This window comes from Nycticebus coucang, chromosome 8 (genome assembly GCF_027406575.1).
Source record: "Nycticebus coucang isolate mNycCou1 chromosome 8, mNycCou1.pri, whole genome shotgun sequence".
Lineage (NCBI taxonomy): Eukaryota > Metazoa > Chordata > Mammalia > Primates > Lorisidae > Nycticebus > Nycticebus coucang.
Window position 1 is genome coordinate 110340342 of NC_069787.1, and position 26948 is coordinate 110367289.

Consider the following 26948-nt stretch of genomic DNA (forward strand, 5'->3'; position numbering starts at 1 on the left):
GTTCTGAGCATCCTTTTGAGTCCCTTGACACTTGTGTTTATGTTTTCTGGAGTGAAGTTCCAAGCTGTCACACGTCAGTACAGGAGGGAGTCTGGTATCTGCCACTTTCTTTGCCAGGGTCTTTAAAACGGAAAATGCAATAGTTGCAGCAGCCACACACCCTGCCCTGGGCCTTTCATTCTGTCGGTGATAGCTCGGTACCCTCTTCATTCCAGACCAGGGAGGGGAAGGAAGTCTCCAGCCACGTGGCTTTGTGTAATTCTGTTACTGTGTCAACTTGCCAATCTATTGTCATCATTGCGCTTGCTTTATACTTATGTAAAATGTTGGCAAGCACATCATAAGTCCTTATTTTCAATTGATGTTGGCATACAGGAAGTGCTAAAAATGATTGTAGGCTGCCCTTTTTATTTTGAAAAGGCCATTCTTATCCTCTATCATTCCCATTTGTAGGACTAATATACACACATGCTCAAGAAGAGGGATGATAAATGACAGAATGGAGAGGCTCTATGAAGGAAACAGTCCAGCACGATCATTAGTCACCTACGAATGAGGCAGCATACGATTCCCAGGCCAGCGGTAACACTGTGACTCTAAGCAAATAATTTTATCTGATGTCCCTTAAGATCAGAATAAGGGACATCAATTTCTGCTTCTAACTTCCTCATTATGAAAGACTGCTAGTGAGGATGATAGGTGGCTTTAACATTCTGAGTTTGTTACTAATAAAATCAACACATGATTGGGGAGATAAGATATACATATCCAAAGTCACCCATACAGAGAATGGCGTCTAAGCTGGAGCCAGGCTTGAATGTACCAGGTTGGTCATTCTAATACAACCAAAGGAAGAATGGCCCTATTGTAGGAAGGGGGCAGCTAAAGTGACAGGGATCCAAGTATGCTGGGAGAGGCCGTCCCTGTCTAGGGAGTGAGACACTCAGGCTGGGGATGGGGGTGGGGGGCAGCGGGTGTCCACACAGGGTATCCTGGATGAAACACTGAGATTATTCACTCCGCTCCGCTCAACTTTCAGACTCGCTTAGAAACCTTCAGATAATTAATTGGATTTTCCTGCTATATCAGTGTCTGAAATGAAGGTGCCCTGGATAGAACATGCTGCTTGCTTGCTTGATCAATTCACTCATTCGTTCAACAAATATTTATGGAGTGTCCACTGTCTTCCAGGCACTGTTCTATGCCTTGAGGATGTGCTAATGAACCAAAACAGAACCAGTCTCTGTTTTCAGGGAGCACATATCCTGGTTGGAGACAATTAACACAAAATGCATCTGGAAAGTATTATGGTGAAAAAAATAAAGCAGGGAAGGAAGGAGGGAGCACTCCTGCTGGGCCTGCTAATTTAGACGTGGAGCTATAAAGGTCTCAGTGACCAGCTGAATGAGCCAGGTAAGGGACGAGGCACGGGCCTGTCTGAGGAAGGAGCCTGGAAGCAGAAGTGTTTGGTGGGTCTGAGGATGGCCTGGGAGGTTAGAGTAGGTGAGGCAGGGAGCAAGAGAAGGAGGGCAGGGATACTGGCAACCACATTGTGACTTGAGCCTTCTCTTGGCTGGATACCGTGATTTAGGAATCCATGGGGATATCGTGATTTAGGAATTTCTTATCTGGTTTATACCTCTGCCTCCTTTGAGCTTGGCTAGAGTGAGTCTATCTTTTATAAGCCTCAACCATTCTTGAGTCTTTGGTGTATTTAACTTTCTGATGTTGAGGATCTTATTCAGAAACTTGGGGACTACTTCAGGGGGGTGCTCTCTGGGTGACACCAACAAGGACTCTTAAACTTGTTATCACCAAATGTATTGCCAAGAGATGTTTGAGATGTGAGTCCTACACTACACAACGTAAGAAGTCACAACTATTCATTACTTGACAGTCACTTTACGAGCACACAGCTATACAGGGTTGTATGTAGTACAGGTGGAGTGAGAGACACCACAGACATGGAATTGTTTACAATAAAGCTCATGGTATTCTTTTGGACTTTGGAGTGAGACAGATCTAGGCTTAGGTTACAGAATTGACACTTACTAGCTGTGGAACCTTAAGAACATTATTTATGTTATCTGTGAGTTTGTTTTCTCCACCTCAAAGAGGATGGCTGTAAGAATTAAATAAAACAAAAAGTGATTATAAGGATTCAATGAAATAAAGTGGCTGGTGGCAAAACATCGGTGCTAAGTAACATTGGTTTCCTTTCTCATTTCTTCTCAGTTTCTTCTTTGGATCAGATAATTCAGAATTGCTGCACACACTGAATCATACTGAAACCTTAATTAATCATTAATTTTGGCACTGTGGATGTCCGACAGTGCTCTCCAATAGGGCATCCCGGGTTGTCGTGGCAGAGGCTCCACAATCATTATTCCATTTCTTCCCACCTCCTACAGAGCTGGGAGGGGACATGAAATAATGGATTGTAGACACCCGATGCTGTGCTTGGCCACTGATCAGCCTCACCAAATGTTAATTGTTATGCTTTTTGTTTTGTAGTTTTGGGGAAATTTTTATGGGATTGTATGCATATATTTTAAAACATGCAAAAGTAAAAAGTGAAACAAAACAAAACACTATGTGAGTGACGGTGGCTTGTTTTACTGATAATAGTAAATTAAGATGGGTTTTCTATCCTTGGGTCTGATTATTGGACATAAATTGAACGTCAATTTGGTGCTAAAATGGTCAGTTACATGTGTCAGCTTGGATAGACTACTCAGTTGTTCAATTTAGCTCCAATTTAGTGGTTACTGTTGAAGGTATTTTGCAGATGTGACTAACATCTGCCATCACTTGACTTTAAATAAAGATTATCCTCAATAATGGTGGTGGGTCTCATCCAATCAGTTGCATAACCTTAAGAGCAAAGCTGAGGCTTCCTTAGGAAGGTGGAATCCTGCCTAAATTAGCATTAGCTGAGTTCCCAGAGGGAAAGCCTATGCTACAAAGTTTGGACTTGCCAGCCCCCATAACTTTATCAGCCAATTCCTTAAAATCAATCAATCTATCTATCTATCTACCTATCTATCTAGCACTTCTTCTTGATCTGTTCCTGTTTCTCAGGAGAATGCTGATACAAGTGTGTCTGAAGGCTTATTTAGTATTTTTCTTTTGTCACTAAATCTTTATGATACCTTGTTTGCATGAAGCTATTTTACTGAAATGAAACTTGAACAGCTAAAAACTGCATAATCAATTTCTTTTAGCTTCATGACAGTATCTTCTTGGTCCAAGTCAGGTAACCTGACTCCAGGTGGGCTGTTCATTTCTGCACTGGTGGTGGCGGGCATGGCCTAACTCTTGAAGTTCCCGGGGCATACATCTCACCTAGGTTTTAGGTGAACAATAGAATGAACACGAATGCCAAGTGGATAATCTGCCTCTAAAACTACAGATGTAGTAAGAGGTTACAGAGTTGAAACTTGTTGGCTGGCTAATAATCTCTAGGCGTAAACTCAGAGCACAACTAAGATATAAAATCTTTGTTGTCTAAGTGGACATACATTTGTGTGGTTACGGCACCATGACAATTTCTAGAATGAGTACATAGGATGACAAATTACCATGAGAAGGGATGTGACTGAGAGTGTAAATCTGCTTTTATTTTTGCTAGTCTGTCCATAATCAAATGGAAATATACCCTGGCAAAAAGTGAGACAAAAACTATGACATCATCTGAATTTAGTGTCACTCACTGCTCTGAGCTAAAAATCTGAATGGGCTCTAACTTTGGTTTTCTTGCCTCCAGGCTACTTTTTTCCACTTTATTCCTTCTCTTCATTGTAAAACTTTCTCACAGCACTGTCAGAAGTTGAATAAAAATATCTTTTATCTCATCTCTGATTTACCCCCTTTTTCTGCTGTTTATCTCATCATATGCACCTTTTAGTCAAAATTTTATAACCTTGTACAAAGTGCTTATCGGGTACTTAATATGCAACAGCAGGGGCAAATTATGTTTCCACAGGAGTTATCGACCAGGACCATAAACTAGTAATATCCTGGTAAGAACTAGCTTCCCTTAGAGCAGTGATTTTTAACCAGTGGCCAAGAAAAGTTTTAAATATCACTAATTAAATTATTTCCAAAAGAAGTTCAAAGCACAGTAAGTATAGTCTTTTTTTCCACTGTTTGTTTTTTATTTTTTTTAATCAACATAATTTAAGTGTGCCATGGAAGTTTAACTACAGGTTCAAGTGTGATAAAAAAGGTTGAAAAACATTGCTTTAGACAGAGAGACCAGGAAGGCTTCAGTTAATGAGATAACCAGAGAGATAGTTAATGGCCAGGATGGACTGCCTTTAGGATGGTGCCTTTGGCTTTTATCTTTGCCAAAGATTGAGCAAGGTGGGGTATCTGGCCATACATAACAGAGCTGTGGAAAATTAAACTGTGACCTCCAGAAACCTCTACCTTCCACATCACTATTTGATAATTCTTAGAATGCTCTGTGTCTGCAGAATTCCTTTCTAACTGTCATGGGTTACTTCTGCTTATCTCTGCCATCTTCAGTTTGCCTCCCTTCACTTCTCTCTTCCTTAATTTCTATCTTCTGCTTTTCACAGTCATTCCTCTCCTTTGCCTTCCTTTCCCTCCTACTGTGAATTTCCTGTCTTTTTCCTGCCTCCTCCCATTTCCATTTTTATTTCTTTTTCTTCGCCTATTTTTTTTTAAACTTCTTTTAAAACATTTAATTCTTTTTTCTCTCCCTCTGATCTGTTATGGCTTTAATCATTGCCTAGGTGCTTAAACTCACCCAGAGACTGACATTTTCTCACTGAAAGGAGAGGGATTTGCGATTGTGGAAAACGAGCTACAAAGACCCTACACATTCAATTTACACCGCAGTTCTTTCCTTTCTTTCTCGGGGCTTTTGCTTGGGATTAGACATGGGCGGCTTGCTGGAACTCACAATGGCAAAGCACTTCAGGCCTGACTTCTCGACCCTACAAGTCACTTGACAAGGCATCTCTGAGGTATTGTTCACGGTGATTGCTAGAATTTTAAGCTTGCCCTTCACCAGAAAACTCTTACTCAAATCTGCCTGGAAAACAGAGCAAAGTGCTATTTTATCATGAACTCTGATGAACATTCTCCTCCGTCTGTTCATTCTTGTCCTTTGCCCCCAACCCTTCCTTTTTTCACAGCCTGAAAAGAAGCATACAAATGGGTTTTTGGAAGAAGGGCTGGGGAACTTTGCCTGGGTCACCCTGGCCAAAGGCTGCTGAGACTTTTTAAACAACATCCTTAGTCAAGCAGGTATGTTTGGCCAACCTAACCGGAAGTGCTTTACAAAAGGAAGAACAGTAAAATAAATCAATTCTTCAGGACTGTATGATTTTATCATTAGGCATTAGAAAATACTGGATTGCCATGAAATACCAAATCCATTTGACTCAGAGATTTCACTTTAGTATGGACTACCCAGATTTTCACTTTATGAAATTATTCCTTTTTGTAAGTTTGTCTGTAAATTCACTTTACCTTTCTGAATTTCTTGAAGAGTGGGAGGGCACACTTCCATGATTAAGCGCTTAAAGTAACTCTCTGCCTGCAGCAGGATCTGTGAGGTCGTCCTTATTAAAGGATACTTATGGTCAAAGCTATACCACATTCTGAAGAGCCGAGCACTGTCTGCTTTTCTTGGGCCTTTATCCGAGTTATTTGCTCCCTGGAGAAAGATAATAGAAAATGGCATTGGATAAATAGTCAAACACATTTTAATATAAAAATACATGTCAAACCAAATTAACTACCCTTTAAAAAACCTTTCTAAGCACAAACATTTTCATCTAAATAGTGAAGCAGTTGCCAAGCAAATTAGCTCATAGATCTTGCACGGTGGATGAGAATCTTCTGGCATAATTCAACATTTACTTTTCTTAATAATCCCAATTTTATTAAACAGCTAAGAAAAGCCACTTTTTGATATCAATAAAAATGATATTTCTGTAAGATTGCCGTTGGGGGAATTTTGCGGTTTATTTCTGACAAATTTGGATGATATTTGTTTATGGATTACTGAAAGGTCAAGGCCAAGGAGATAACAGTCTAATAATTGTTACAATAATTTTTATTCATTTTCTTTTTGACAGATTTCTACCAAGAGCTATGGTTGATTTTTGATGTCTTTCTGCTTAGATTATGAAGAGTTTTGAAATAGATATTCCTGATGGAAAGACTTTAATAACTGAATGAGCTTGTCTCATTTTTTTTTTTCCAGAAGGACAACAAAGGGAGAGAGAGAGAAAAAAAGAAAAGGTGGTGAATGTTTTTTTTTTTTAAGAGATAGAGTCTCACTCAGTTGCCCTGGCTAGAGTGTCATGGCATCATAGCTCACAGCAATCTCAAAATCTTGGACTCAAGTGATCCTCCTGTGTTAGCTTCCTGAGTAACTGGGACTACAAGTGCCCAGCACAATGACAAGCTAGTTTTCTATTTTTGGTATAGATGGTGTCTTGCTTTGCTCTGGCTGCTGTTCTGAGCTCAGGTGATCTACCTGCCTCTGCCTCCCAGAGTGCTGGGATCAAAGGTGTGAGCCACTGCACCTGGCCAAGGTGAAAAATTTTTGTGTATTTTAAAGACAGATAATAAAATTTGCAGAGTGGTAAGAAGGATATTCATTGGTGGGTTTTTTTTTCTTCTGTGTATTCCATTTTGCACATTAAGAGAAGAGAATTCCAATCCTTTGTAATCATCTACATTATTAAAAACATTTATATCTTAATGTGGACTTTATTACTTCATCTGGGACCACAGTTTCCATCCCCAAATTATATCATGACTTTGATAGATATTCTTCTGAGGATATGATAATGGATAGCAGACACCCTTGTCCACTGGCTGCTCCTAACCCAACCCTTAAATGAACCAAGTTGATTTGCTTTCATTTTATTTATATTTTCACCCTGCCCCAGAGAGTTCTTTTATTGGTAAATGATAAACTGCTGGTCACAAAAGACTGTCTTCTGCCCTTTGAAACATAAATGTACTAGAAGATGCTGCTGTTCTATTCTTCACAAATGAAATAGGAATACAAGATAGTAAAATGTGGTTCCTTTTTAGTAAGCTATTTATCTTTTGTTTAAGATGGTTGAATCAGAGACAATGAAATTCGAATGCAAAGTTCTTATTGCTCTTCTCATCAGTTGTCTGAAGATCTCTGATTTTCAAACCTGTACAGTTTTCTAAAGTATCTCTAGTATGCAACTGTTCAGGTGATGTGGATGGAAACTTTGTGCCAACCGCTCAGGAAAGGACAGGTTTAACATTACTAAGTAGGTTTCTTAAATGTTCCCAGAGTCTTTAATCAAAAAATGAGCATTGTAAATCTTTGAGGAAGAAGTGTTTGTCAATGTTACTTGGCCATGGAATCTATTCCCCATTCCCAATTTCCACCATGGGACACTGATTATCTTTTCACGGACCTTAGAGTTCCACGGGTCTCGATTTTCTTATAGGCTGGAATACCATGCCTTGTTATCTGCAGTCAGAATTTACTTATATTTCCTCAGGAAAGGAAACCAAGGTGTTTGGTTCAATTTCCATCCTTCCCTGCACCTTTCTCTAATCATTTCTACGCCAGCTAAAGGTGTTAGATTTGCAATACTATGGTCCATAGCATTTTCTTTATTATTTCGTAACATTTGCATGTTGTTTATGAGACACTGCCCCCCAACAGTACTGGCAAAGCAAAACTGCTCATGTTGAACCGAACTAGTTAGAAAAAGCTCTGAGCTAATGGTGGGGACTTTTCCCCGCTATTTTCCTTTTATCAAAAACAATAAAGACTTACAGCTTTTTATCTGTCAATAGACATAGGTAATTTTTGATGGCTGATAGCTAACTAGATAGCCATTGAAGAAAATTGATAGAAAGTTTCAGCAAATTCATAGATACACACACACACACACACACACAAATATATTTGAGACAGAGTTTCACTCTGTTGCCCTGGGCAGAGTGTCATGGCATCATAGCTCACAGCAACCTCAAACTCTTGGTCTCAAATAATCCTCTTGTCTCAGCCTTCTGAGTAGCTGAGACTACTGGTACCTGCCACCACGCCCAGCTAGCTTTTCTATTTTTTAGTAGAGACAGGGTCTTGCTCTTGCTCAGGCTGGTCTGAGTTCAAGCAATCTACCTGCCTCAGCCTCCCAGAGCACTAGGATTACAGGCGTGAGCCATTGTGCCTGGCCTTCTTTGTTTTTTAAGTAAGCACGGGCAGTATTTGTAGTGAGCTCTGCTGGCAGTCAGGGGCCCAGGATTCTGGCACACAATTTGCAGCAGCCCATCTGAATGACGTTTGCAGTAACAACTGTCCCCAGCTATTGAATGCTCATTAACTCCTAGATAGCAGGCTAGTCACATTATCCAGTCATTAATTTTTCTAGTCATTATTTTTCAATTCTTGCAACAATCCATCAAGGTAGGTAGATTGTGTTATACCTATTATGCACATGAGGATATACAGAGAGGCCCAGAGAAGAAAGAAATGAGCTCAAAGTCACACAACTAGCAGGTAACAGAACTGGAATTTGAGTCTAGAACTGGTGGACTTCAAACAGGATTTTTTTTTTCCTGCAAGTATCTCACTAAGCCTTTAATGAAAGCCCAGACATTTTGGAATAGGTTACCTGATCTCATGGGGCTTCAGTTTCCTTGTTTGTAAAATGAATTGAGAAAATTAAACTGGCTCTTCTTCTAAGGTCCTAATCATACGAAAGATACTATGTTTTTGTTAATGACAACAACAGTAACAACTAAGTTTCTTCAACACTTACCGTGTGTCAGATTCTATTCTAAGTGCTTTTTATACATTAATTCTTTAGATTCTTATAACTGAAGTAGGTTTCACAGATGAGGAAACTGAGGGAACTGGGGCAAAGAGAGGATTCCAAGCACACTGTGGACCCTCAGTAGCCAAGAGTCTTTCCATCTCGGTGGGGCACCAGGGTGTAAATTGGGAGTGGTAAGGCAAGAGAGTGAACAGAGAAGTGAGGTCAGGATAATGGGATGCTGATGGAGGCTGTGACAGAGCAGCCACATATACCCTGAAACGAAATGGAAATGTGCGGCTCCCCTCAGCTGGGTGAAAGGCTTTGAAGCTGTCCTTCCAGAAACTGAGCTTGAGTCTTAAGAGTATCTTTAGACTCCCAAACACTGGCTTCAAGGGTTTCCCAAGTCTTAGCAATCCTCCCTGCCTTTCTTTCTCCTTTCCCTCGCTTTTTAATCTTATTTTATTTCCCGAGGGGAATATACTGGAACTCATGATATGAGCACTCTCCCCAAAATCTATACTCTATTTTTGGCAAAACTTGCAGGGGTATTTTTTGTCAGCTGATGGAAGCCAGACACATTAGGTAGCATTTTGGAAAAAAAACTATTAGCATGTAATCTTTGTTTAAATTTTTTTCTTTTATTTGAGTGACTGGTGATGTTATTTATTATGCTACTTTGTAGAGAAATAAACTGGATTTAAGTAAGAAGAAAAAAAAATTTGTGACATACATTTTCACAGGTGGGAAAATACCACTGATGACCCGGCATTGGTTTCTCTGCTGATCCTAGATAAAATTTTCAGAATGTGTCTTAACATCGTTGGGCCAGTTCTGGATCCATTCGTTGATTTCTCTGAAGTTATTGATGACTTAATAACTTGGTTATGAAAGGCCATCAATAAATGAGTAGAAATAAATGAGTTAGTCTAGTGTGCGCTCTGCTTGTGCACGGGGGGTGGGGGGGGTGGGTTGAAGATAAATGTGCTCAGGGAAGGCTGGCCTTTGCAGTCACCCTGGAACAGGGAAGGTATCTGATGAGGCAGCACAAAGAGCCGGCCCCTGGGAGGGTCCAGATGGGCAGAGGACAGCAGGTGGCATCGATCCATCTAGATTATTCTGTAGTACAGATCAGCTCACACCTCAAGGACAATGGGTGAGGACAGTCATCAGAAGTAGAATCTGGAACTTGGTGGTGTTTTTCATTATCACTAGCAATATAATTTCTCTTTCTAGTTTCTATTCCAGAGGGTAAGTGGTGTGCATGTTGGAACAAACATAGGAGCCAGAAACTGAAGACCAAGATTTGAGTTTGTACTTTCTCTCTGTTGTAATAACAATACATTTACCAACCCCGATTCTCATGTTTCACAGCTGCAAATGGGATCTGGCAATTCAACTGTGCTGAATCTCAACTTTGTTCGCTCAGTATTGTTCTAAGAAGCAGAATACTTGATGGGTTTTCTGGCTGTTTAAGTAACTTCTATTTGGGGGACAATTTTAAAATGACTGGGATATTTGATGTTTTTATTTTTTTCTCCTTAAATAAGAGAATAGACCAGAAGTTGGGAAGTGACTGAGAACAGTGGGAAGTAGGTAGTTTTCTTGCAAATGATTCCCTAATACTCCCAGAGAGGCAGCAACAGGAAAATTATAATAGTATTTATTTGTTTTGGGCTTATTTGAACCCCTGAGAGAAAACAAAAATGAAAAAGCTCTGGTGAGAAATCCACAAAAAATAGACACTGAAGCAAGAAGGGATTTTGTTGTTGTTGTATTTACTTTAATGAAAAAGAACTAAGCAAATGTAAATACAGTCCTCTGTCATTATTAAAATACACGGACTTTGCTAAGTGAACTGGATGAACTTTGCTTTGGGATAATCATATGGGGTTGCTCATCCTTGCAGGGGGATTCAATGGATTAAGCGAGAGAGAGAGAGAGAGAGGATGTTCCTTTTTAATTTCTCAAGATTTCAGATTCAATATTAATGTCAGCAGAAGCTGCACTGAGTGATAACAAAGACAAAAAATCATTATAACAAACCTATAGATATCTTTATGGGGTCTCTGTGTCAAACTCTTTTCTTGGTAGTAAAATGTGGATGGAATTTGTTAGCAGTACTTTTGCTCCACCATATCCAATTTGGAGTGTATTCATGTAATAATTCCAAATTTCTTACCTCGATTTTCTAATTGCCAAGGAGAGGAACAGACTCTGTGTCTCTAAAGACAAAGATTTCTGGATTCTGAAGAGGGATGCAAATAGGCTATGTTTCAAAATACACATTTTAAAAGATAAATCATTAATGCTTGGCCTCTATACAGAAGCCACTTTATATGAATAGTCTCACCTTTCCAATGCCCACATACACTCATAAATGTTCCCAAGAAGGCACAGTCAGAAAATACATGCCTAGGGAAGAAAAAGCTGAAAGAAACAACTAGTAAATGATGGATGAAACTGTTAAGATGACAAAGAGACATCATAGATGTACCACCAGCAGGGCTAACTCATATTTTAGCTACAAAGAAAGGACCCAGTCCAGATAACTTGTCTATATGCTAGATCCAAGTTAATTTAGGGGAAAATAAATTGTTTGGTTCAGGAAAATGTAATATGATGTTGTGATAGTTTTAAAATGTATTTCTATAAATCCTTTAACACTTCTTCCTTTAAAAGGTGGAGCCTACATAGAAGTGGAGGGTAGAATTGTGGCCACTAGAGGCTGGGAAGGGTAGTGTCCAGAAGCTATTAGGAAGAGATTGGTTAATGGTTATAAAATTTCAGCTGGATAGGAATAAGTTCTAGTGTCCTACAACACTGCAGGGGGACTATAGTTAACAATAATTCATAGTATATTTTTAAATAGCCAGGAGGAAGAATTTTATTTGTTCCCAACACAAAAAATAACAAATGTTTGAGGTAATGGATATGCTAACTATATTTGGTCATTATGTACATGTATCAAATTATCACTCTGTACCCCATGAATATGTACATTTACTATGTATCATTTAAAAACTAAAAAAAAAAAAATCTCTTGGAAAGTTAAAAAAAAAAGGTAGAGACTGACGTCCCTCCCTATTGGATGTGAGCTATACTTAGTGACTCATTTCAAATGAATAGAAGTGATGGGGTGTCATATCCATAAAAATGATTGTAGCTTCCTGGTTGTGGTCTCTCTTGGACCACTTGCTCTGAGGTAAGTCAGCTGCCATGTTGTAAGTATACTCAAGCAGCTCTGTGGAGAGATCCATGTTAGGAGCTGAGTCTGCCTGAGTCTAAATAGTCACAAAAGTACTGAAGCCTCCTGCCAGCATGAAAGTTAATCCCCTAGGCCAGGCAAGTTTTCAGATAATGGTAACTTTAGTTAACATCTTGACTATAACCCTATGAGAGACCAGGAGTCAGAACACTCAGATAAGTTGCTTTCAAATTCCTGATTCATAAAAACTTTGAGATAATAAATGCTTGTTATCTTAAACCACTAGATTTTGGCATAATTTTTTATACAGCAATAGAAAATTACTACAACTATGTAGTAGAATCATAAATCCTAGGTGTGAAAGGCATTGAAACGGGAATTGAGAAAAGGCAATAAATTGATGAGGCCCACATTTACAAAGCCTTTTATAGTTTATAAAGTGTTTTCACAAAAGTAAAGTTAGTGATATAAAAGACATATATTCCCTCTTAAAAGTATGTAAAAAATTATTCTGGGTCTAATATGTGCATGTTACAGATTAAAGATTAAGTTCAAAGATTAAAAAGGATGTACCAGTTTATAGACAGGAGGAAGCTCTCATCATCTCACTGTACCTGTCTCACAGTATTCTTAATTAATGCCTGATTTATATATCATAAGTTAGTATGATGACTCTTTTATATGCAGACACCCTAATGGAGAATGCAGGTTGGAACAAAGAAGATACTGGCTCATGCTATCTTTTAGTTAACAGCCATCATGGTACATACTCTCACATTCAGACCTTTTATTCCATTGTATATTTTAGATATGTCAGCCTGGCAGCTGTAGCTCAGTGGTTAGGATGCTGGCCACATACACGGGGGCTGGTGGGTTCGAACCCAGCCTGGGCCTGCTAAACAACAATGATAACAACAAAAAATAGCCAGGTGTTGTGGCAGGTTCCTGTAGCCCCAGCTACTTGGGAGGCTGAGGCAAGAGAATTGCTTAAACCCAAGAGTTTGAGGTTACTGTGAGCTGTGATGCCACAGCACTCTACTGAGGGCAACATAGACTCTGTCTCAAAAAAAAAAAAATAGGTATGTCTAAAACAAAAACAATACAAAATAAAATAATACATCCCCCTATAGAACTACTTTAAAATCACTTTCAAATTATGTAATGGCTGGCTGTGTTATAGTAACTCAAATAACACATGATAAGATTCAGGCCTTGGATAATAGGCAGCAAGCTACTATAATCCTTGAAACAAGGGAAAAAATGAGTGAGCCCTCTGTTCTCCTTGACTTTAAGACCTGAAGGTCTTTTCTAATTGAAATGCAAGCAGGAAGAATGCAGGCAGAGAACAGTAGTCTCAGTGAGTTAAAGATGGAAATTTGAGTGTTTGAAATTTTTAATGCAGTGTACCAAAGAGGAAGTTTGAATATTACTGAAGTGCTGAAATATTTAAGGCAGCGTACCAAAGAGGAAGGAACTAGGCAGAGAAGACACTTGGAAATCTATGTACATGTTTCCTCAGACCCTTGGATGAGAACTGATTTGTGCATGCACAGAGTGAAGTTCAAAAAACCTTGAGGTTCAAAGAGCAGCTGTTGTGAAGCTGAGAAATAAATGGAGAGATGAAGATGACACAGAGCTAGAAAACAGTGTAGTATGTCCCTGCCAAAGTCGAAAGTTAAATATTTGTTTGAGACCTCAGAAATGGCATGGTTTACCAGCAAGGAGGATGTTCTAGAATAACAACCATGCCCTAAAAGTACAGACAAAATGAAAGTATATCAAACCAAGAATAAAACCAGGACTTGCAAGATATTAACTACCTGACTGAATAAAATCCAACTCCCTTTAGAGCAGTGGTTCTCAACCTTCCTAATGCTGCAAAAATGTCGTGGCATTAGGAAGGTTAAGAACCACTGCTTTAGAGGATGGTTTAGACTCCATTCAGTGTTATACTAATAATGCTCAGCATACTGATTGCTAGACATGGAAGAAAACAGGAAAGCTTGAGCTACGGCCAAAAGAAAAAGTAACCTATAGAAACAGACCTTGAAATGACTTGGATATTGAAATTAATAAGCAAAGGTTTCAAAACAGCCATAAAAAATCATAGAGAATTTAAAGAAAAAGATGAAGGCAATGAGTACACAAACAAAGCTCTCAGAAGAAGAATGTACGCTATAAAAATAACAAAATGGAATGGGGGCAAGACATGATTGCAAGAGGGACTTTACCTAACAATTGCAATCAGTGTAACCTGGCTTATTGTACCCTCAATGAATCCCAATAAAATTAAAAAAAAAAAAACAAAATGGAAATTCTGTAACCAAAAAGTGTAATATTTGAAAAACAAATTGCTATATTGGCTTAAGGGAAGATTAAATACCACTGAAGGAAGTGTAAGTGAATGTGAAAAGAGATAAATAAAATTATCCAATTTGTATAATGCAGAGAAGTAAGATAGAATAAAATACTTCCTAAGTGATGAGAGAAAAAAATATAAGGTATCCTAACACATATAAGGCTGGAGGGCTAGAAAGAGAGCCGTGAAAACATGGAGAACAAAAATGTTTGAAGAAGCAATAGTTAAATATTTCCCAAATTTGATGAAAAATACTAACTTAGAGATCCAAGAAACTCAGTCAATCCAAATTAGAATAAATTCTAAGAAAAATAAAATAGGCAAGAGTCAAACTTCTAAAAACCAGAGACAAAGACAAAAATCTTAAAAGGAACTAAGGAAAGACAGGGCATGTTATGTTTAAAGAAATTAAAAAAGATTCTACTAACTTTTCATCTGAAAAAATGGAGGCTAGAAAGCAATGAAAAACAATTTTCAAAGCATTGAAAGACGACAACTATCAAACCAGAATTCCATATACAGTGAAAAGCTTTGAAATACATGAAGGAATATCTGAAAGAACCAATGAGAGGAAAGTCCCTAATTATAGTTGGAGGTTTGATAAAATCAGTAGACAAGATGGGGGGGAGACAAGATGGCGGACTGAAGCCAGCTTTCAACAAAGGCTCCCGTCCAGAAGGAGAGTTAAGGGACAGGAATTTAGCAAGTATCCTGGTGGACTTGAGCCTCACCAAGAGAGAAGGCTGAAGAACGCACATCAACACCGCTGAGGCAAGTTGTGATCACAAGGACGCAAACAAAAGGTACAAAATCCACCACCAAGCGGACGGGAGTCCCCCTCCCCCATGAGACCGGCTCTAGAGCCCCACAATTGAACAAGCGGGCAGAAATTAAAGGCCCTCCCACTACACTCCACGGGAGAGACCTTCTAAAAACTGGACCTACCTCCCCTACTGGGGTGCCGTGGCGTTCTCCTGCCGGACATAGGGCTGAATAAAACTTTGGGAATCCTTTGCCGGCAACCCTGAATCCCCGGCGCTCCCCTCCCGCCCACTGAGGTCTGGAGGCCTGTCCCCCAGGACTTCGGATCCTTGGGTGATTTCTCAAGGGGAGTGGACAGTCCCCGAGTTGCGACTGGTCAGCATTGACTCTGAGGCGCGCCGAGTGAGCAGAGGGCACCGGGCTGAGGGGGAGTCACGCCTCGCGGCACTTCCCTGCGGTGCAGTGCACCAACCCTCCCCGGGCATAGGGGGCCCAAGACTGAATAAGACCCTGGCCTCCCCGCTGAGAGCTGAGAACCCCTACTCTCACTCGGGGTCTGAGGGCCTATCCCCCAGGAGTTCGGATCCTTGGGTGATTTCTCGAGGGGAGTGCACAGTGCCTGAGCTGCGTCAGGTCAGCGCTGACTCTGGGACACGTGAGCGAGGAGAGGGCACTCCGCTGAGGGGAAATCAAGCCTTGGCGGCACTTCCCTGCGGTGCAGTGCAGGAGCCCTCCCCGGACCGTAGTATTGCGTGAAACTGAATGAAACTCTAGCTTCCCCCCGCCCCACTCCCAATCGGGGTCTGGGGGCCCATCCCCCAAGAGTTCTGATTCTTGGGGGATCTCTTAAGGGGTGTGGACCCAGCACAAACTGCGGCCGCTCAGTGCTGACTCTGGGGCGCGAGACAGAGGAGAAAAGGGTCGCCTGAGTGCCCACACCAGAGTAGCAGTTCCCTGGAGGTAGATCAACAGCCGTTTTTTCTTTAACGGCAGAACGCTCACTTCTGGATATTCTGAGGCCACACCCCCTGTCTCCCTGGGCAACCAGAGGAGGCCACCGGTGACACGGCTCACAAACCCGGAAGCCTCCAGGGCAGGGCCGACCCAGAGAGGTGTTCAGACGCAATTCTCCAGCAGCAAAGACGTTTGAACTCAAAACAGCCCGTCTCCTGCAGGCGACGACAGGAACAGAGACAGAACCTCACAAAGTTGTCTGTTCTGTTCTGTTCTGTTAGCAGCATCCATCAGGGACGGGGCTAAGCCTGAGTGAACACCTCCTTCCCATCACCTGCATCAAACACTCAAAGATGTCAGGCCTCATCTCCTCCTGCTAGATAGCGGCAGTCTGCGGGGGCCTGGCAGACTTCCTTGCGATTCAGGCAAGTGCAAACCCCTGGAGTGTCTGTTCACTGCAGGCAACTGGGTTAGCCGTCTGCAGAGATACCAGTGACTGGGTCTGACGGAGGGGCAAAGTGGGGAAGGAGACGTCAACCTTCCCAGACTGCTCTGTTTGCTGGGTTGCTCCTCCTGACTCCATGCTGCCCTGGGGTGAGCTGTGTCAGAGGAGTCACCAGGCCCCTGTGATCCAGTTCCCAGAGACCTCTTGAACCCTTCCACCCAAGACAAGTGCCGATTGAGACAGTTGATTCGGACCTTTTGAACTGGGCTAATAGACTAAGGACTTTTCAGGCGGTGCCCTGGGTGTGCGATTGTAGGAAGGTTTGATTCTCCTTTTCCAACTGGGGCCAGAGGTGGGCAGGCGGGGTGACTTAATTGCTGATTTTTCCACACAGCTGAGACTTCAAGCCAGAGTAGAAGTTGCAATAGGATCGAACAGAAACCAGCTGAAAACAAGACAGAACCACTTTGCTCCACCACACCAGACAGGGCCCCAGTTTCTCAGGCCACAACACTGTACGGGCCCTCGATAAAACCCCAGGGGAAAAACCAAAGGGAGTAAACCATGGGGCGGAATCAGCGGAAAAACTCTGGTAACATGAATAACCAGAATAGATCAACCCCGCCAAGAAAAGATACGGCAGATGTGATTGAAGATCCCATTCATAAACAACTGGCTGAGATGTCAGAAGTCGAATTCAGAATTTGGTTTGCAGACAAGATTAATAAAATGGAATTAGGAATTCGAGGAGAAATTCAAAAACTGTCTCAAGAATTTAACGAATTTAAAGACAAAACCACCAAAGACTTAGACACACTGAAACAAGAACTTACAGCACTCAAAGATATGAAAAATACAGTAGAATCCCTCAGTAACAGAATGGAGCAAGCAGAAGAAAGGATTTCTGACATTGAAGATAAAGTCTTCGAACGCTCCCAATCTCTCAAAGAGGAAGAGAAATGGAGAGCAAAAACGGATCACTCACTCAGAGAGCTCTCAGATAATTCGAAAAAAAACAACATAAGGGTTATAGGAATTTCGGAGACTGATGAAGTGGCTGCCAAGGGCACAGAGGCCCTTCTACATGAAATTATGAAAGAAAATTTTCCAGACATGCCTAGAGAATCTGAAATTCAGATAGCAGACAGCTTCAGAACCCCAGCACGATTCAACCCCAATAAGTCATCTCCCAGACATATCATAATTAGCTTCACTAAAGTTAACATGAAAGAGAAGATTCTCAAAGCAGCCCGGCGAAAGAAAACCATAACGTACAAAGGTAAGAATATTAGAATAACTGCAGATCTCTCTGCTGAAACTTTTCAAGCAAGAAGAGGCTGGTCATCAACTTTTAATCTCCTAAAGCAAAAAAACTTTCAACCCAGGATCTTGTATCCAGCTAAACTGAGTTTCATCTATGATGGAGAAATTAAATACTTCAATGACATTCATATGTTGAAAAAATTTGCCATAAGTAAACCAGCTCTTCAGGATGTTCTCAGACCTATCCTCCACAATGACCAACCCAATCCTATACCACAAAAGTAAACTCACTCAGAAACTTCGGATCAAACTCCAACTTCCACACTGGCGAAAGGATTAAAAATGTCCACTGGACCTTTGAAAAACTCGACACCCAAAATTCCACCAGACTTATCAATACTCTCCATCAATGTGAATGGCTTAAACTGTCCTCTAAAGAGGCATAGGTTAGCTGACTGGATACAAAAACTCAAGCCAGATATTTGTTGCATACAAGAGTCACATCTCAACTTAAAAGACAAATACAGACTCAGGGTGAAAGGATGGTCATCCATATTTCAGGCAAATGGTAATCAGAAAAAAGCAGGTGTTGCAATTTTATTTGCAGATACAGTAGGCTTTAAACCATCAAAAGTAAGGAAGGACAAGAATGGTCACTTCATATTTGTTAAGGGTAATACTCAATATGACGAGATCTCAATTATTAATATCTATGCACCCAACCAGAATGCACCTCAATTTATAAGAGAAACTCTGACAGACATGAGTAACTTGATTTCCTCCAGCTCCATAATCGTTGGAGATTTCAACACTCCCTTGGCAGTGTTGGATCGATCCTCCAGAAAGAAGCTGAGCAAAGAAATCTTAGATTTAAACCTAACCATCCAATATTTAGATTTAGCAGACATCTACAGAACATTTCATCCCAACAAAACTGAATACACATACTTCTCATCAGCCCACAGAACTTACTCCAAAATTGATCACATTTTAGGTCACAAGTCTAACCTCAGTAAATTTAAAGGAATAGAAATTATTCCATGCATCTTCTCGGACCATCATGGAATAAAACTTGAATTGAGTAACAACAGGAATCTGCATACCCATACAAAAACATGGAAGTTAAATAACCTTATGCTGAATGATAGCTGGGTCAGAGATGAGATTAAGAAAGAAATCACCAATTTTTTGGAACAAAATGACAATGAAGACACAAACTATCAGAACCTCTGGGACACTGCAAAGGCAGTTCTAAGAGGGAAATTTATAGCACTGCAAGCCTTCCTCAAGAGAACGGAAAGAGAGGAAGTTAACAACTTAATGGGACATCTCACGCAACTGGAAAAGGAAGAACATTCCAACCCCAAACCCAGTAGAAGAAAAGAAATAACCAAAATTAGAGCAGAATTAAATGAAATTGAAAACAAAAGAATAATACAACAGATCAATAAATCAAAAAGCTGGTTTTTTGAAAAGGTCAATAAAATAGATAAACCTCTGGCCAACCTAATCAGGAAAAAAAGAGTAAAATCTCTAATATCATCAATCAGAAACAACAAAGACAAAATAACCACAGACTCATCAGAAATCCAAAAAATCCTTAATGAATATTACAAGAAACTTTATTCTCAGAAATATGAAAATCTGAAGGAAATAGACCGATACTTGGAAGCACGCCACCTTCCAAGACTTAACCAGAATCAAGTGGAAATGTTGAACAGACCCATATCAAGTTCAGAAATAGCATCAACTATACAAAACCTCCCTAAAAAGAAAAGCCCGGGACCAGATGGTTTCACGTCAGAATTCTACCAAACCTTTAAAGAGGAATTAGTACCTATATTACTCAACCTGTTCCAAAATGTAGAAAAAGAAGGAAGACTACCCAACACGTTCTATGAAGCAAATATCACCCTGATTCCCAAACCAGGAAAAGACCCAACAAGAAAAGAAAATTATAGACCAATATCACTAATGAATATAGATGCAAAAATATTCAACAAGATCCTAACAAACAGAATCCAGCAACACATCAAACAAATTATACATCATGACCAAGTTGGTTTTATCCCAGGGTCTCAAGGCTGGTTCAATATACGTAAATCTATAAATGTAATTCAGCACATAAACAAATTAAAAAACAAAGATCATATGATTCTCTCAATTGATGCAGAAAAAGCTTTTGATAATATCCAGCATCCCTTCATGATCAGAACACTCAAGAAAATTGGTCTAGAAGGGACTTTTCTTAAACTGATAGAGGCTATCTACAGCAAACCCACAGCCAATATCATATTGAATGGAGTTAAATTGGAATCATTTCCACTCAGATCAGGAACCAGACAAGGCTGCCCATTGTCTCCATTGCTTTTCAACATTGTAATGGAAGTTTTAGCCACGGCAATTAGGGAAGAAAAGGCGATCAAGGGTATCCATATAGGGTCAGAAGAGATCAAACTCTCGCTCTTCGCAGATGATATGATTGTGTATCTGGAAAACACAAGGGACTCTACTACAAAACTCCTAGAAGTGATCAAGGAATACAGCAGCGTCTCAGGTTACAAAATCAACATTCATAAATCGGTAGCCTTTATATACACCAACAACAGTCAAATTGAAAAAACAGTTAAGGACTCTATCCCATTCACAGTAGTGCCAAAGAAGATGAAATATTTGGGAATTTACCTAACAAAACACGTGAAAGATCTCTATAAAGAGAACTATGAAACTCTAAGAAAAGATATAGCTGAAAATGTTAACAAATGGAAAAACATACCATGCTCATGGCTAGGAAGAATCAACATTATCAAAATGTCCATACTACCCAAAGCAATATATAATTTCAACGCACTCCCTATTAAAGCTCCACTGTCATATTTTCAAGATCTTGAAAAAACATTATTTCGTTTTATATGGAATCAGAAAAAACCTCGAATAGCCAAGACATTACTCAGAAATAAAAACAAAACAGGAGGAATCACACTACCAGACCTCAGACTTTACTACAAATCGATAGTGATCAAAACAGCATGGTATTGGCACAAAAACAGAGAAGTAGATATCTGGAATAGAATAGAGAACCAAGAGATGAATCCAGCTACTTACCGCTATTTGATTTTTGACAAGCCAATTAAAAACATTCAGTGGGGAAAAGATTCCCTATTTAACAAATGGTGCTGGCTGAACTGGCTGGCAACCTGCAGAAGACTGAAATTGGACCCACACCTTTCACCATTAACTAAGATAGACTCTCATTGGATTAAAGATTTAAACTTAAGACATGAAACTATAAAAATACTAGAGGAGAATGCAGGGAAAACCCTTGAAGAAATTGGTCTGGGTGAGTATTTCATGAGGAGAACCCCCCGGGCAATTGAAGCAGCTTCAAAAATACACTACTGGGACTTGATCAAACTAAAAAGCTTCTGCACAGCTAAGAACACAGTAAGCAGAGCAAGCAGACAGCCCTCAGAATGGGAGAAGATATTTGCAGGGTATAACTCTGACAAAGGTTTAATAACCAGAATCCACAGAGAACTCAAACGCATCAGCAAGAAAAAAACAAGGGATCCCATTGCAGGCTGGGCAAGGGATTTGAAGAGAAACTTCTCTGAAGAAGACAGGCGCACGGCCTTCAGACATATGAAAAAATGCTCATCATCTTTAATCATCAGAGAAATGCAAATCAAAACTACTTTGAGATATCATCTAACTCCAATGAGACTAGCCTATATCACAAAATCTCAAGACCAGAGATGTTGGCGTGGATGCGGAGAAAAGGGAACACTTCTGCACTGCTGGTGGGAATGCAAATTAATACATTCCTTTTGGAAAGATATATGGAGAACACTCAGAGATCTAAAAATAGATCTGCCATTCAATCCTGTAATTCCTCTGTTGGGCATATACCCAGAAGACCAAAAATCACAACATAACAAAGATATTTGTACCAGAATGTTTATTGCAGCCCAATTCATAATAGCTAAGTCATGGAAAAAGCCCAAGTGCCCATGGATCCACGAATGGATTAATAAATTGTGGTATATGTATACCATGGAATACTACGCAGCCTTAAAGAAAGATGGAGACTTTACCTCTTTCATGTTTACATGGATGGAGCTGGAACATATTCTTCTTAGTAAAGTATCCCAAGAATGGAAGAAAAAATGTACACAGCCCTACTATGAAACTAATTTGGGGCTCTCACATGAAAGCTATAACCCAGGTACAACTTAACAATAGGGGGAAGTGGGAAAGGTGGGGGGTGGGTAGAGGGAGGGGAATCGTGGGATCACACCTGTGGTGCATATTACAGGGGTATTTGCGAAACTTGGTAAATGTAGAATGTAAATGTTTTGGCACAGTAACTGAGATAACGCCGGAAAGGCTATGTTAACCACTGTGATAAAAATGTGTCAAATGGTTTATGAAGTGAGTGTATGATGCCCCATAATCATATCATTGTATACAGTTATGATTTAATAAAAAAATTAAAAAAAAAATCAGTAGACAAAAAAAGAAAAAATCAGCTTACATAATTGACATTTATCTGACACTAGATCAACTGTATTCTGTAGTTGTTTGACATAGTATCGAAACAGTGGCAGGAATACTCATTTTTTCAAGTAAACATAGAATGTTCACCATGATAGACCAACTGGGACCATAAAATAAGTCTCGATACATTTCAAAAGTCTGAAATTCTACAGATTACTATCAGGTTCAAACTACCTTGGCCCAAATGATTTATATGGTACATTAACTGCCTTAAAGGTCCCCTTTCTTCATCTTTGTATCCACAGTCTTTTCCAAGTACCTTTGCAGGTCTTTTGACCAACAAGGAGTTTCCTATTTATGCACCTGTTCTCTAAGATCGCCTTGTAACTCTCACCAGTCAATAGAAAGCAGCAGCAGGGTCGATGTGTGGGTTCTGATGCTAGGCTTCAAGAAACTTTGTATGTTTTGGCTTATATTTTTGTCCTCTGTCATTGCCAGGAAAAAGACATCCTCAGGGTAGCCCATTGGTCCCAGATGAGATGACAATCACATGAGGCAAAGCAGAGTCATCTAAGTTTTCCCCATTAAGGTTGTCCTAGATCAGCCAACAGCCATCCAACCCCAGACACGTGAGCAAGCCCAGCTAGGAGCAGCAGTTATCTAGCCAACTGGTAGCTGGCCATAGAGATATGAACAAGCCCCCTCTAGAGCAGCTGAACCCTGCAGACTTGTGAGACAAATAAGGTTTTATTGTTTCTTGCCTTTGAGATTGTTTTTTTTTAATGTAGCATTAATGAGTCAGTAGATAACTGCTAAAATCTGGCTCCTGCCTGTATCTCTGACTGAGAGAGTGAGCCCCTACTTACCATAATGTTCCCCCCTGGCTCACTCTAACTCTATCTATACTCTTGCTATTTCTCAAACAGCCTGGCCCTGCTCCAGGGCCCTTGTTTCATCTGGAATGTTCTTCCTTTAGACCCCTGCATGAACAAGAGCTTTAGATTGGTTGGCAGCTCAACTCTACCTCGGAGGAAGTAAGGCAGAGAAAAATGCAGTTAGTTCCCTCCTGCTGGGAGACAGCCGAGCCCTCTGCACTGTGAGTGAAGGGTGGCATGTATCACAGCAGGAAAAAGACCATCTAGACAGTGGACTGACACCCACGGTTACTGGGTATGGGTGTAGACAAGGATTCCACCTTGACATAATCAAAGCAGGGGGTGAGGAATATGCTCTAGCCTCCTAAAATGAGAATATGCTTGATATTCTCAATAAAAATGGGAAGTTTTATATTCAATACTGACTGGCAGACTACCTCACCAGGAAGAAAGAAGACCATGTTTCTAGATTAGATAATTACTCATGGAGGGTATAGTATAAGAGAATGGTGAGGATTAAACAGGCTCAGCCCATCACTGGTTTGTTGTTTAGGGAACATTACTTTAATACTTCGAACTTGAACTTCATCATTTGTAAAACAGGGGTTGTAATTGTTACCCTGAATAGTTGAGGTTAAAAGTAAATGTGATATATGTATGTTTGTGTACATATCACCTAATACATAAAAAATGCTCATTAAATTGTAGCTGCCATCTTCTGCCATGGCCTCTTCCTCATTATTATTCCGCTTTCTAGAATACATAGTTGTAGGGTCTACTGGTAAGATAAATACATGGAATTTAGTCCTGTCTACTAAAAAGTTAGTGGGGAGGGGATGTAATGTTGGATGTACGTGTGTAAGTCTTAAGTAACAGTAACAAAACTGTAGTCAATGTTGCTCAAAGGAAAACCCAAGATTATTTGCTTTGAAATATTTATTTTATTTTTCTCAAAATACCATTACTTACAATGGCATTATAACAATGTAACTCTAAAAAAATTCCTCATCTGGGTCGGATCAATTTTGGGGCCTAGTATGTTATTTGTGAAATATTCGTGGGGGTGTAGCATGGAATTTACATTCTCTGAGACCAGCTCTAATGGTATAGGGGCAATGAATGAAGCCAGGATGAAAAAATGTTGATAATTGTTAAATTTGGGGGGTGGGCATATGGGATTCATTATTCAGTTCTCTACTAGTGTATTGGAAATATTCAAAACTATTCACAGAGGAAAATTAAATTTTATATAATGGCCTGAATGACCCCGGCATCTGTTAACGAGTGTCTTTTCCTCATGAACTTACTTATACATATCTCTAACCCTTGTAACTCTGGGTGACCCTGAGTAAGAAGTATCAGTTGTATAGAAGAACAAATATTTTTATTCTTTACCAGGGGCCTCTTCCAGGTTTCAAAGGTATTCTAGGTTTGGTTTTCTGGGAGCTGGTAAACAACTCTTTGTTCACCTTTTGTATTTTTACCGATTCTTTGCTGGACCCTTTCTTAGCCCTAGTCTTTCTGATGGAGAAGCCCTAATCCTTTTAATCCCCGTTCTCTGCAGCAGGTCTTCTGCTCGGTTATTGAAGTTGCCCTTCCCTAGACCTTTCTCAGCTCTGCTCTGACTTCCTGGAGCTGCAGTGACCAGAACTGATCCACTCAGGTTAGACACATGTATAAAGGACAACTAGAAACAGACTGTCAATGAAAGGACTACCGGAAACAAAAGGAAATTGGAATTTAACAGTAACAGAAATCATAGAGAAAGAAGCATCATGTTAAAAAATGGAATTACATTAGAAAAGATGAAAATTAGTTTCATTATAACAGTTGGCAGGGTGGAGTTGGGAAAAAATAGTTTTTTCAAAAGGTCTAATTCTATTACTTCCAAGTGCCAAACCACCAAGAGTGCCCATCATATTAGAATAAAATCAAACTTACCGTTGTGGCCAACCGTCTAGCCCCTATTCACTTCTCCCACCTCAGCTCCATCCACTCTCACCTGGCTTAACCGGCTCCAGCCACCCCAGCCTTCCTGCTCTTGGGTCTTTCTCTAACCCTCTGGGACTCTGGGGCCTCCATCCTTGCTGTAGCCTCTGCCCCAGATCTCACATGTCTTGATTTTGCTTATCATGCAGCCTCTGGTCAAATGCCACTTCCTCAGAGGGGCCTTCCCTGACCAGCCCAGAGCCCCCCTTGCCTGCTTTATTGTGATCCAGCTCTGAATTTACAGGATGTGCTTTACCTTTTTCTTACCATGTACCCCTTTAGAGTAAAAGGGAGAAGACTTTGCATTGGTAACTGCTGAATCTTCCTCACATCTAGGTTAGTGCCTTACAGGGGTGGGTGCCAGTAATTAGTCATATGGATGAATGAAACAATAGACATGTCCCAGTTAAGAGGGGATGTTCTGGGACCAAATTTTCTGGGTTCAAATCCTACCTCTGCTTTCAACAGGCTTTTGGGAAAATTATTTAACTTCTCTGCATACAATTTCCTTATTTGTCAGATGGGAATAATAATAGTACCCACTCAGGGTTATCTTGAAAATTAAGTGAGTAATGGCTCATGCCTGTAATCCTAGCACTCTGGGAGGCCGAGGTGGGTGGATTGCACTGAGCTCACAGGTTTGAGACCATTGTAAGTAAGAGCAAGACCCTCATCTCAAAAAATAGTTGGGCGTTGTGGTGGGACCTGTAATCCCAGTTACTCTGAAGGCTGAGACAAGAGAATCACTTGAAGCCAAGATCTTGAGGTTGGGCAACAGAGTGAGACTCTCAAAAAAAATAAAAAATTAAGTGAGTTAACACACAAAATGCTTAGGACAGCGTTAAGAACAATAGTTAGTGCCTAACAAAGAGTGGGATAACTGTGATAAAATGACAAAAGGGAAAAAGAGAAGCAATACTGTCAGACTATTTTGAGTAGCAGGAATTCTCTATTAAAAGATCGAAGGGGAGTGTGGTGCTCCAGCGATTCTCACCTACTCTATAAAGTGTGCTCCCCAGGGCATGGGATCAAGTACAAGGAGCACTCCCTATTGTGCATGAGGGTATCTGAAGGTTTTTTTCCTCAAGTTAAAGAGACATAATATTCACAACTACGGTACCTTCCTTTTCTCAAAGTAGCACATTTGCATGGAGTATGTATTTGAAGTTTTATAGCTGCATATGGAACATGCTTTCTAAAACTTCTGTGCCTGGCTCAAGTTAAGAGGGTAATCATCAGAGAAATGCAAACCAAAACTACTTTGACATATAACCTAACTCCAGTAAGATTAGCCCACATAACAAAATCCCCAAACCAGAGATGTTGGCGTGGATGTGGAGAAAAGGACACACTTCTACACTGCTGGTGGGAATGCACACTAATACGTTCCTTTTGGAAGGATGTTTGGAGAATACCCAGAGATCTAAAAATAGACCTGCCATTCGATCCTATAATTCCTTTACTAGGTATATACCCAGAAGACCAAAAACTCACAATATAACAAAGACATCTGTACCAGAATGTTTATTGCAGCCCAATTCATAATTGCTAAGTCATGGAAGAAGCTCAAGTGCCCGCTGACCCATGACTGGATTAATAAATTGTGGTACATGTATACCATGGAATATTATGCAGCCTTAAAGAAAGATAGAGACTTTACCTCTTTCATGTTTACATGGATGGAGCTGGAACATATTCTTCTTAGCAAAGAATCTTAAGAATGGAAGAAAAAGTATCCAATGTACTTAGCCCTACTATGAAGCTAATTTATAGCTTTCATGTGAAGGCTATAACCCAACTA

General features: G+C 40.2%; 1 protein-coding gene across 3 annotated transcripts in view; it reads right to left on the reverse strand.

Moving 5' to 3' along the window:
- The window catches only part of SLC9A9 (solute carrier family 9 member A9), a 678779-nt gene that overhangs the window by 117563 nt on the left and 534268 nt on the right, over positions 1-26948 (reverse strand). For 2 of the 3 annotated variants that reach the window (XM_053599745.1, XM_053599746.1), the window contains exon 14: positions 5503-5689. In XM_053599745.1, coding sequence (XP_053455720.1) covers positions 5503-5689 — 187 coding nt within the window. The remainder of the gene's footprint in view (positions 1-5502; positions 5690-26948) is intronic. The other variant, XM_053599744.1, reaches the window with a different exon arrangement.